The 12865-nt window shown below is 36.2% G+C and overlaps 1 protein-coding gene across 1 annotated transcript in view; it reads right to left on the reverse strand.

The window, feature by feature from the left end:
* The window catches only part of TAGAP (T cell activation RhoGTPase activating protein), a 181082-nt gene that overhangs the window by 8293 nt on the left and 159924 nt on the right, over positions 1–12865 (reverse strand). The window contains exons 3-4 of the mRNA XM_072409007.1: positions 11442–11609; positions 605–646 (exon numbers count right to left, since the gene is read on the reverse strand). Of these exons, the coding sequence (XP_072265108.1) occupies positions 605–646; positions 11442–11609 (210 nt within the window). The remainder of the gene's footprint in view (positions 1–604; positions 647–11441; positions 11610–12865) is intronic.

Consider the following 12865-nt stretch of genomic DNA (forward strand, 5'->3'; position numbering starts at 1 on the left):
TAAATAACAAAAGGCAAGAAGTCCCCACATGTTCCTCCTATGCTGCAAGCTGGAAAACATTAATTTATTCTATATAGCTATTTAAAAATTGAGGTTTCCTTTTATTTACTTCAAAAGGCAAACTGAATAATGCATTATTACATGTCTAACCGGAACCTTGTGTTACACATAGCAGCATCAGTAATATGCAATGTGCTTATTACATTTAATATACCCTTTTAACCTTCTAGAATATCTACAAGATGCTTATTTTGTGTGGATTTATGGATGATGATTTTATAGTGATTGCAGTTAGCAGTTCTATATTGCAGAATGTTATTGAGAAAATGTTAAAATGTACATTAAATACTTTTATATTAGACGAAATATAATTCTATATTACACAGAATCCTTAACCACAGGCACATGCTTTACTTCATCATGTGATCAGTACTGTCCCATCTAAACATATAAAGCACGTTCTACTGGCACAGGTCTTGTAAATTGTGGGGTTTTATGAAATGTTTGAAACAAGTAAGCATTTTTTTACATTTTTAGTCAAGCATGCTAGCACTAACACAAAAACAACAAAATTATGAATATATACACAAATAATAACACTTACCACACAAGTGTATCCAGCCAGAGCTCCTTCACTTCACAGGAACTGCAATGGAAATAAGACAGTGTGCATGACTATCCAGTACTACCAAGTCAGAGTAAGGCAATGACTAAACTTGACTCCTCCATGCTTTCCTATTTTGTGTCGAAGGCAGGTGGAAATTCACAAGTCACAACAGGAAGAACCGTCACCATGGGTAGCTCTGTAAAATTTTGTGTTCTTAAACACTCCTACTTCCTCTTGCCTTGCATGATACCTCTATGGTTGTTCTAATGGAAATCATGACACCTTTTAGGTACCATTACCCACTACGTCACAGGTTTAATTTAGCCGTCACCTAAACCAATATTTAAAAAGCTTGTACCCACACAGATTTGCCTCTCTACAATCTATGCAACCATATATGTTTTGTTTAAAAGCTTTCAACTAGAATTACTACAGTTTTTAATACACACGTTAAGGGGATTACCAGGGTAAAGTAAGATAGTCAGGGATTTAGTTAGTTGGCATAAGGCAATTTACAAGGTTCAATAAAGGGGCACAAATTATTTTTTGCAAGTAAAGAGAACTACTCTTACCCACTTCAGAAATCAGTGTTACCATCACAGTCAGCTGAGGTCAGAGGAACACCCAGCAAACACTAAAGGGCCATTTGAAGGCCTTTATACTCTAAAGCCAGTCCAATGCTTTATTCTTTCACATGTTTGAGATGTCTGTTGGTTTGCATTTAAATTACTGATCTTATCCAATTTGAGTTACATTAGAACTACGACTGACTTGTATAGGTATGAAAAACAACTACGATGCAAACAAAACCCTGTGTACTTGTGTAATGGTATCAGCAAAGCCATCACAGGATACAGAGCACATGGAAGCCAAACCTCTCATCACAGCAGTCAGCATACTGAATCAATCTGTTGTGAGTGATCCACAGCCTTGAAAATATGGGCACTTGTAATCTTCAAACCCTGCATGCACAATCAATATTATAAAGTTGCCTCAGAACAAAGAGTCCGGAAGAATGTGTCAGAGAAGAAGGAGAAAAAGCAATACTAAGTGCTATAAGTACCAGGAAGATTTTTCTCATGTTAGCTGAAGAAATGGTTTATGAATAGTCACCTTCAGACAATATATAAAGTTACAGTAATTACACTCTTTTATCGGCGTGGACAACTGGGAGTAAAAGGCACCGGTTTGACTTCATCTGCAATGATTCGGACAGCATTCAAAAATAATTGCCAGTTGTGTTTGACCCCCAGTTGGCCTTTCCTTGAGCTTGCATTTGACCCGCTTCAAAAGGTTCAGGCCATCAATGTAGAAATGCTTGTGGTGCTTCAAAAAATTAAAAAGTGTTAAGGATCTTGATGGGATGATACTTTAAATCTACTATCTTCTTCAAAACCACGTTTATTTAAATGTTAATCCTTATAATAAAGAACCCTTTCTTGTTAGTACCTTTACAACAGCTATGGCTCCTACTCAGCTTGTTGCCATTTGCAGTGGCAATATTAATTATTCACTTGAACCTTTATTTAACAGGTAAAATGACAAATGAAAGATCCTATTTTTTATTACATTTTTAGAAAACAAAAGTGTCCCAGCCTCTTTGGAATTTGGGTTTGTAGAACACCACTTGCAAGAAAAAGGTATGCATTTCACTGAACTGAATGAATAGATTTAAAAACAGATTGCTAATGAAAGTTATTCAGTGGCAAGTCCCAATTGCTGACATAGCAGGTTCCTCTTGTGTCTATCATCGGAAAACAGACCATGTGAGTATTTCAAAAACTATCACAGGGTTGTGGTTACTCAAGAGCTTTTTGAATGCCAAGTTTTAGTATAGGGTACACATGAATTTATTACATCCATGCATTGAACTTGGGGTAGTTGCAATGTTTGACATGAACACATTATTATTTAGCTATGTATATATTGGCATTATTAACATGAAATTCAATACACTAACAAGTAATACAAAGACAAAAGGAGAAATGGTAAAAAAGACAGCAAAGCAAGGACTTCAATAATTTTTTGTGTGTCGTGCCTGTGTTGTGTGGCCTTAGCAGATACCTGAAGCAACATTATAAAGATTGAGATCTTAAAAAAGGAAAAAAATTATGGATATTTACAGACTAGAGCAAATTTCTACATTTACACTATGTCCCTATTTAGTGGCATTTTGTCAATACATTACATAATTGCTTTCATTTGGCAATGTTTTGAAAAAATATTTTATGCCAATACTAAAATTTATAACCCACAAAAGTGAAAACAAGGGGATAATTAGGAATACATAAAAAAACTATTTAAAACATTTACATTACTTATGAAAATCCCCCTATCTCTAACTAAGCTCTTTTGTATCTGCTGTTATTGTAAATCTTTCACCCAAGGATTGGTTAAATCCGATAAGTAGACCATTACTTATACCCAATCCTGCGAGGGGAGAATGTCAGATGTGTATCTCCCTTACAGGATTAATCTAGATTATAGGACTAGACTGTTCGAGTAGGTGGACTAAACATTTACTGGATAGGACACCATCCCACACATTAATAGAGTTATGAAGAGCTTGGTTAACGTTACCTACTGCCATGTATAGGGAAATACCAGTTAAAATGTTCCTGTATAACAGCCTATATTTCTCCAATAGGATCATTTCAAATGGGATAACTGGGCTATTTTTAGTGACCTGACCCTGAAAGAGACTTGAATAACCAAAGGATGTGGTACTCTCATAGCAATATTGTCTTTGGTGGCAAAGAAAACTTACTATTATGCATAACTGGATAAGCCCTGGTTCTCCCACTTTTGCCCATATCTATTGGATACGCATGTGCTTTGTTACACTGTCTGTTATACTTCCTCTGAAAAATAAAATACATATGAATAATTAATCTGCCCTTGCCTTTCTTACTTTTGCTGCCACCTTTTGACATTTTTCTTCTATTTTTTTTTTTTACTAACACTTTTTAACCACCTGGGCGTTACACTGATGTCTACATTTCTGTACCAAAAGCGGTACACTGTTTTTCATGAATTTTTTTTTTTATATTGTAGACCTGTAACAGAAATATGTCATATATATATATATATATATATATATATATATATATATATATATATACACACACACATACATACACACACACACACACACACTACAATTATATATATAATATATAAAGATTTATTTGTATTGGACTCAATACAGCTTTTTTGTATTGAATTCAATACAAAGTGATTTGAATTTCCCGCCCCGCCTCCCACACCGACGTCACCGGGAAACCCCGGAGATCGTCACTGCACTCGGCGGGAGAAGACAGAAGAGGACAGACGTGTCCGGAGGAGCTGTGGGGACCGGGTGAGTACATTCTTACAATTGTAATCCGATTGTCATACAATGTATGACAATTGGATTGCCAATACGACGTTTGTTTAACCACCTGAGAAAAGTTCGGGTTTAACGCTTTTTGCAAGTGTTATTACCCCGAACCAAGGTCGGGTTTAACGGCCGGGTGGTTAAATATTTTTATTAAAGGATGTGTCAATAAATAACAAGATCAACAATGTATAGATCAAGGTTACAATATCAAATTAAAACAAAATAAATATTTGAATGAACATACATATATAAAAAAAAACAAACAAAAAAAAAAAAAAAAATCACAGAACAATTTCCATATTAGTTATCGTCTACAACCACTGAAGGATCATTATCCAGCATTCTCAAGGCATACCAAGAAGTATGTTCAAAGGTATTTATAATTTGATGCTTTATTCAGTGAGGCCAGTCTCTTTTTCCAGAAAGACTTCAAATCAAGGCTATTCTAAAAACATGCTCTAATTTCTCCTTAAAAAGCCTGAGTGTCGGTTGGTTTAAATCGAACAATTTATGTAATATTGTTTTTTTTGGCCACAAGGCAAAGAATAGCTAATAAATTCCGGCTTCCTAGTAACCTGGGCTACTTGCAAACTGTATGTACCCAAAATTGTCCACGTCGGGGGTCAGCGGAACATAGTTAATCAAAGAAGAGATTACATAATGAGTCACCTCTTGCAAAAATCGGTTTTATTTTCTAGCAGTTCCAAAAGGCATAGTACAAATTCACTCGATCATGTGCACACTTGCTTGCTGCCACCTTTTAACAGTTTTCTTCTACGCTCACAGGTGGATCATACACCAGGTTATCAGCTTTATCCATTTGCTTTACCTGCTGATTTTCAATCATCTATAACTCATAAGCATAGTTATGGGAGTTACTTCTTAGCATGCTAAAATTGAACACGGAGCTGTACATGTGCAGTAATCTGCATAGAAATTGTTAAAAAAAATTGCTTCTAGGCCGGAAGAAAGAGCTGTTGGAAAGATACTTTTCCCTTATACTACTGTATGTAAAACAGACTGAACACCCCAAAAGGTCTTTTATGCTATATTTAAATGGTTTTCTAATTGGAAACCGGGTTCTATGAACATCAAGTTAGATATTATACATCAGAATTACAACAGCTAAACACTCCAAATACACAGCAGTTCCCTATTTCTGAAAAGCCATAGTTTCAGTGAAAGCACGTGACTGACTGGGTATAATACAATGACATTATGTGTTACAATCAAGGAAAATGTGTTTACCCTGATCAGTCTTCAGTAAAAAGTGTAAAGGTCAATTAAAGGTTATTTAGAACAGAACTAAAATTAAACTAAAAAAAATGTGAGCAGTTTTTTTTGTTATAGAAAAGACATGCGATGTCTCGTCTGCAAATAAAACAAACTTACCTGCTGATTTTCAATCATCTGTGGAACATACACTAAGCTGTGCATGTGCAGCTTGGTGTATGATCTTGGCATACCTACATATGCACTCGAGTTACTTCAGTCTGGCCTTGCCAATCAGAATGGCAAAGCCCTACACTTGGAAAAGGGTTTGGTTTAAGACATTCCTGATGGAGCAAGGGAAGGTGAATTTACTTCTTCAACCCTAGTTTAATGGTAAAAGGAAAGGTAATTTTTAACACAACAACTCACATTAAAAACCTAATACTTAAAGTTATACCCTCATTGAAATACACTGAGTAAATGAAATAACATATAAGCTTTACCATGCAAGTTATTTGAAAAGTAATTTTCAAAAATCTTAAGCCCATAGATTTCATTAAAACAATACTTAGTAATTCTACCGTGGGGACCTTTACATGTGGGTTTCCTTTTATAAGGTAACTCCTTGCCATGTATCCCAATTTTTTCTCAATTATGGGCTTGTTTCCTTGAGAGGTGTGCTTCCAGTAGAAATTATAAGTGACCATACTAATGCTCATTGTGCAAGTGTGTCCCACCTTTCTTACCATCAGAAAGTCTATTATAAGTAATGATGTGTGGCTGTCACTGGAGCACATGCATGAAGGCAGGACCTGGCTGCAAACAGGTCATAGTAAATCAGAAACACAGCTGCAAAAAATTGACTAACAGTTAAAAACAATATTTTACAGAAAAAAATGGTTTCAGTACAGTTTATTAAAGTAATTGTATTCAGTTGGAATAACAAATATGTTAGCTGTTAGAGGTAATTTTACCACTCCAGGCCCAATAAAATGGATATTGTGTGTTAACAAATGTATATTATCATGCATGTATATGGTAGGGCAGCTTATGCATTTGAACAGTTCGCCAAACATACTGAAAGTCAGACTACAACTATTTTTGTTTTCAAAAACATTCCACCAGGTTTGTTGTAGTACCTTGGAATTGTATTGTTGTCGTGCATTGGGATGCCATCCAAAATGAATGGCAGAGCAATGAATGACATATCGCACCACAGCAGTAACATGCTTTAAAACGGTTGCTTTTTTGGACGTTACTACACTACAAAAATCTAAAGCCATAAATATCATCCCTCTAATACATATCACTTAAGACTTATCCATTACCTATTTCATGGAGCTAGATTAACCCTTAATGGTTTATTCTTGTCTTAGATTTAAGATAAAAAGGTACCTAAAAATGTCCTTTAGTGGCCTAAGACAAGAACTATTTTATTCCCAGTATAGCTTTCTACAGGTATGTTCAAATAATGTCTATGGCATCTCAAAAGTGGCTTTATGACTTTCTCCTTCACAAAACTTCTAAGCAAAATAGCCAATTCCTAATAAACAATGTAATAGTAGTTTAGGGATAGTTGTTCTGTTAAACAGTTTACTTTCAAGTTCTCTGAAATTGTGTATTTACTGCTGCAGAGTGTTTCAATGATGAAAGTTACTTGACCGTTGATTAGGAGGAAGATGAGCCAATATCAAATTCTTTCATAATAGGGTGAAAAGTGAAGAAGCCCAGTATCTTGTGCATTCACAAAACACGTGTACTGTACATTATTCATCAGGAACATAGTCTGGTTTTAGAGGACATGTGATACATTTAACCTTTTTTAGTCATATCTTTTGCAGTGTCATAGAAGTGCGAAGTACCAACAGCATGTAGATGATGAAGAATATTTGAATACAATTGACATTGATCAGCGATTGATACTCGGTTAACTACTTAGTTTTATTCTTTTTTATTATTGTCAAACATCCATATCGCGAACCAGCAGCTGGCGCTGTACTTTGATTGTGCTGCTCATTTTCCCACAGTACCAAGGACAATTTCTGGGGCAGCCAAATGAACTAAATGCTTGTGTTTGGAAGGTGTGGGGAAATCTGCAGTGCCCAGAGAAAAAAAACATATGTACATGGAGGGAAAATAGAAAACTCGTGAAAATAGTGTCCTAGAAGGGACTCCATCCATGCTGCCCAATATAGTTACATAGCTAGTTATCTAACAGTTAGCCAACAGGGGAAAAGTTATTTTCTGTGAGCCAATCAGACATTTCATGGATCAACAGTCTCGTCTTTAAAACTTTAAATACCCAGTTATATTCTGTGTTTTTAGGAAAGCATCCCAGGTTTTCTTCCTAAAGCAATATAGTAGTTGCTAATATAGTAGTTGCTAAAACTAATTCCTGTGGAAGTAGTTTTAACAACATGTGAGGGAACCCTCTCTTGTCTGGAGATTACGTTTCTTTTCCTCCAGACGCAAAGAGTGCCCCCTTGTCCTTTGTGTTGACCTTGAAGAGAGTTCTCTATAAGGACCAATTATTTATTTATATAGAGTGATTATATTCCACTTAAACGTCTCTTCTCAAGGGAGAATAGATTCAATTGAGCTAATCTCTCCACTTAGCTCCTCCATTCCTTTTATTAGTTTACTTGCCCTTCTCTGCACACTCTCCAATTCCACTATATTCTTTTTGTGAACTGGTGCCCAAAACTAGATGCATACTTCAGGTAAGGTCTGACCAATGCTTTGCACAGGGGCAGGATTATGTCTTCTCACTTTACTAGTTTTAGATATTGCAGCTTGGCATTGCATGGTAATATCAAGTCTGATCTACCAAAACCCCCAGATCCTTTTCCAATTTTGACTCCTCAAAATATATTCCCCCTAGACAGTATGAAGCTTGCGTGTTGTTAGCCCCCAAGTGCATAACTTTACATTTCCCAATATTAAAAGTCATTTGCCACTTGGCTGCCCAATCAAACAGTATATCCGGGTCTGCTTGTAGATTATAGACATCCTGTATGGACTTAATTCCATTACATAGTTTGGTGTCATCTGAAAACACAGAAATGGTACGTTTAATTGCAAACTCTATATTATTTATAAAGATGTTAAACAGTAAAGGTCCCCACACTGAACCCTGGGGTACACCACTAATAACCTTAGACCATTCAGAGTATGAATCATTAATTACAACTCTCTGGATGCGATCTTTAAGCCAGCTCTCTATCTATTTAGAGATTGAATTTTCTAAACTTATTGACCCTAACTTGCATATTAACCGTCAGTGGGGTACAGTGTCAAATGCTTTAGCAAAGTTGCAGTACACTATATCAACCTATTCCACCGTCTACCTGTTTACTTACTTCCTCCTTTCAGCTTTAATTCAGTGGGCTGAACAAAAAGACTGCATAAAAATGTCAGACAAGGCATAGGGAAAAAAAAAAACAGACTTTTGTCTTTCTGGGTTTTTATAAGCAAGATAAAATGCATGTGGTTTTAATGAGACTTCAACAATAAAAGATTTTATCATGGACACCAGAACTTTCCAATAGTCCACTAAACATGCAAAATACAATAGTGTTTGCCAAATTATTTCTACAATGCCAACATTGTGAGACTTTCTAGCATATCTCCTATACTTGGTATCCTTTTAGTTAGTAGGTTTTGTTGAATATGCTCTGAAGGTAAAAAATTGGGGCTACATAAAATTACTCAAAGTTGATTTTTTTGGTTTATCCTTTTCTAATAAAACATTGAAAATAAAATATACATTGTACCCAACTCTGCCATATGTGTCCTGAAAAATAGTATAAGTTAGGGTAGACTACTAAAAGCTATAAATGAACTGGTGATGCACTGTAGAGGCAAAGATGAAAACTGTATGAATAAAATAATGAAAAGGATTACACTGGCATCCATAAATATAACAAAGAAATTGATAAGAGTGCAAGTTGCCACTTTATAAGAGATGAGCAATGAAATGTGCTGTCCATGTAAAGGTATTTTATACTGGTAATATACAATCCATACAGTACTATCTGAAAAAAACCACAGTGTATACTGATACTGCAGTCTGTTCTTGGAATAAACACAAAACAGCACGTAAAAAAGGCCATATAAAGTTCAACTAAAGTCAAATATTGTGAAGTTGGTAGGAGTGTAAAATAATCATTGTTAATAATCATTGAAAAAAGCATCTACATTACTCTGAGAATTCCCTTTTTGTACCATTTTCTTTCCACTACCATGTAACTGACCATATGCTCATATTTTACCAAGAAAGCACACCAAGATATGGAAACTCATTTCCAAAGGTATTTTTAACAATTTACATAATATTTGTGGAAAAAAAATAATTAGCTCATTTCCTGTTCTAATGGGTGTTTGATCAATCCTGTAAGTTTTTTTTTTCTGTGTAGTAAAACCATATAAAACAATGCATTGTTTACCAATATGGCTTTAGAAAAAGCATTTATGTAATTAAGAGTTTCTCCCTAACTAGAACATAGGATTAAAGTGGGTATAGGGGCCTCACCTAATATATGGTTTGGATGCAGAGACTCTTGCGCTAGCATTGATCCTGAGATAATAGTATGGTAATAGGTTCCTGTTGGTTTAATAACTGTACAAGGGAGTGCTGAGAAGTTCCTGGCTTTGCCCAGAAAGAAGAGAGCCAGAGTTATGAATAACACATTTATTCAACATATTACCCCCCGAGACTGAGGCACTTGGTACAGCATAGTTGCAGCTTTTCTAGACTATTCAAATAAAAGTCCTTTGGTTGGGCCGCAAACTAGCTCTCAGCAGCATCTTTGACATCAGAAATGTCCTCAAAACATTGCCCCTTCAGGTGTTTATGCAAATTTGGGAACAGATAATAAACCGAAGGGGCCAGGTCAGGTGAGTAGGGGGGACGGTGGACCAATTGGAAACCCAGATTGTTCAATTTGGCAGCCACAACATTGGACGTGTGTGCAGGTGCATTGTCCTGCAAAAAAAGGATCCCTTTGGTCAACTTTCCACGGCGTTCCATCTTAATTGCCTCCTTCAGCTGGTCCAGGAGGTTAGCATAATACTGTCTGGTGATACTAGAGCCCTGAGGTAGGTAGTCCACCAACAGAATACGGTTTATGTCCCAGAAAATAACACGCCATGACTTTTTTGGGCTGATTTCTGGGTTTGGAACTTCTTCGGCCGTGGGGACCCACTGTGACGCCATTCCTTTGACTGTTCCTTTGTTTCAGGATCATAGATGTGGAGCCAGGTTTCATTATCAGTCAGTCACTAACCTAGCCAAAAAGTCCTGTGCAGCTTCAAAATGGGCCAAAACAGCTTTGGATGCTTTAGTTTGTTCCTTCCTCTGATCACGGTTTAAACATTTCGACACCCACTTCACTGAAAGCTTGCACATGTCTAGGATAGTGGTGATAACAAACCCAACACACTCCCGTGAGATTTTTGTGGATTTTCGGGTTTGGGGGCGCCCACTTCAGGGCTCATCTTCAACGGTGAAATGCCCAGTCTTGAAACAAGATATCCAGGTTTTGACAGTGCCGTAGGAAGGACACGTCTTCCCCAGTGTTTGTGACATCTCAGTGTGAATGTCCTTTGTTGACTTTCCCTGGAGAAAAAAAAAACTTCATGATGGCCCTTTAACTCCAACGACGTGAAACTTGCCTGTGCCTTTGTCATCAAAGCTTCTCACTAAAAGAAAAAACTATTTTAAGAATCGCAAAGACCTGATATTTGCACAGTTACATACTAAGATATTAGGCTGTCATATGACCCCCACACTCAATTTTCTTTTTCATCTGGAAGGGGGCAAAGCCAGGAACTTCTCAGCATCCCCTTGTAGTACCGTAGTAGTGAATTACGCTGTGTGTTTTATAGGAACGTAGGACTTTCTGGTTTTTACATCCTCTACTAAATTATTCATTGTAATACTGTGACAAATTCATTCATTTAAGTAAACACATCTGAAAATAGTCAATATGCAAGGACCAACAGTGGATTTTAAGTGGTTTGTGTCACTTTGAACTAATAAGATTTGGCAAGGTACTGAATCTATGCCCCAACCCGGCCTATTTTGTATGTAGTTCTACTTTAAGGTACATACAGTAAATAGGGTCACCAGCATTTTACCATTTCTAAACAACATAACCAAATGCATGAAGCAGTTTTGGTAAGATACATATTCGTAAATATTCAGGAAATCATCATGTTTTTTGTCATCTTTGTCTCACCTACCGGAAAGATGCAATACAGCCATTAAAGGGCCAGATAAAGATAAGGGCATTCCTGGGATTTGTATGGAAAGCACATGCATGCTCCACATCTTCCTCTTCATCATCACATGACATTACCATCATTTCAGACAGGTGTACTCTGTGCTTTAATCTGAAACTGGTGCCAGATCTGTAAGAAAGAAATTCCATATGTATTTGATGTAATAAATCAGTGCACAGCAGGCAGTAGTTCAGCCATAGCCAATTATTCCCAAAACAACACAATTAAAAAAGTCAAAAAGTTACTCATTATAGGTCCAGACAAAAAAAGGACATCATGATATAAATAATACAAAAAAAATATGTAGAATTTGCTAACATTGCACATTGTGACATAATGCATAATGAGTGACATTTTTATTTTCCATGAAAAAAAGAAGACCTGTGATGACACCAGACGAAAAATAAAAAAAAAACCTGCCAGGGGCATTTTAACGAAATTGGGTGCAGGTTATTAAGTAAATATTTAAAATAAGTCATCTCATACAACTTCTCACTCTTATATTGAGATCACCTCTCAAATGTCCGGATGGGGACAGAGTGTACAGTAAAGCAGTAAAGTTTAATTTGCAGAGGCTTGCTATAGAACACTCATAATACAAATAAGTACACATTATATATATATACACACACACACATTATATATATATATATATATATATATATATATATATATATACATACATACATACATACATACATACACACATACTTATTAGATTTTTCTCTGATTTCCCATTATGACTTTGCGTCCTGTGTACTTTCCATAGTGTAATAGTGATACTCAGCTGTGACTAATCAGGGGGAACAATGGTCCTGGAGCAGACCACCCACTGCACCTATTATAATGTAGGAGGAACGTGTGAAAGTCAAACCTCAGCTGTAGTGTGAGGTGGGAGAAAGGCTGCTTACTGACATTTCATTTCCCTGGTTCATCAGTGGTTTTGTGGTTTACTAATGTTAAGCACATTTATTAGTACTGACCATTCTTATTTATGACATTGCCTCTGCTGAATACGTAAGCTTAACATACTTTTTAGGTCATTACTTGCCCTAAGAAAAAAAAAAAGGAGGTGGTCTTTAGAAGAGTATACATCCATGGTGAATTACTTATGTGCAGCCTAGTTTGTTTGTGTATAAAGTTTTATCATCACCAGAAAGATGCAGATACGCTTTAACACTAAGGGCAACTTTAAACTTCCAAACTGCAGTGCCACCAACATGCCTCCATTGGCATGAGGCAGGAGTTATGAATTACATAAAACATAGCTAAACATCGTCAACGTTACTCCTTCAGCTGCCCTATCTTTGCCCATCAGTGCCTATCTATATAACAAAGCTTAGTATACTTGAGTGATGAGGCTTCACTATTTAAAGGACTATTTA

The sequence above is a fragment of the Pyxicephalus adspersus genome, chromosome 4 (assembly GCF_032062135.1).
Source record: "Pyxicephalus adspersus chromosome 4, UCB_Pads_2.0, whole genome shotgun sequence".
Classification (NCBI taxonomy): Eukaryota; Metazoa; Chordata; class Amphibia; order Anura; family Pyxicephalidae; genus Pyxicephalus; species Pyxicephalus adspersus.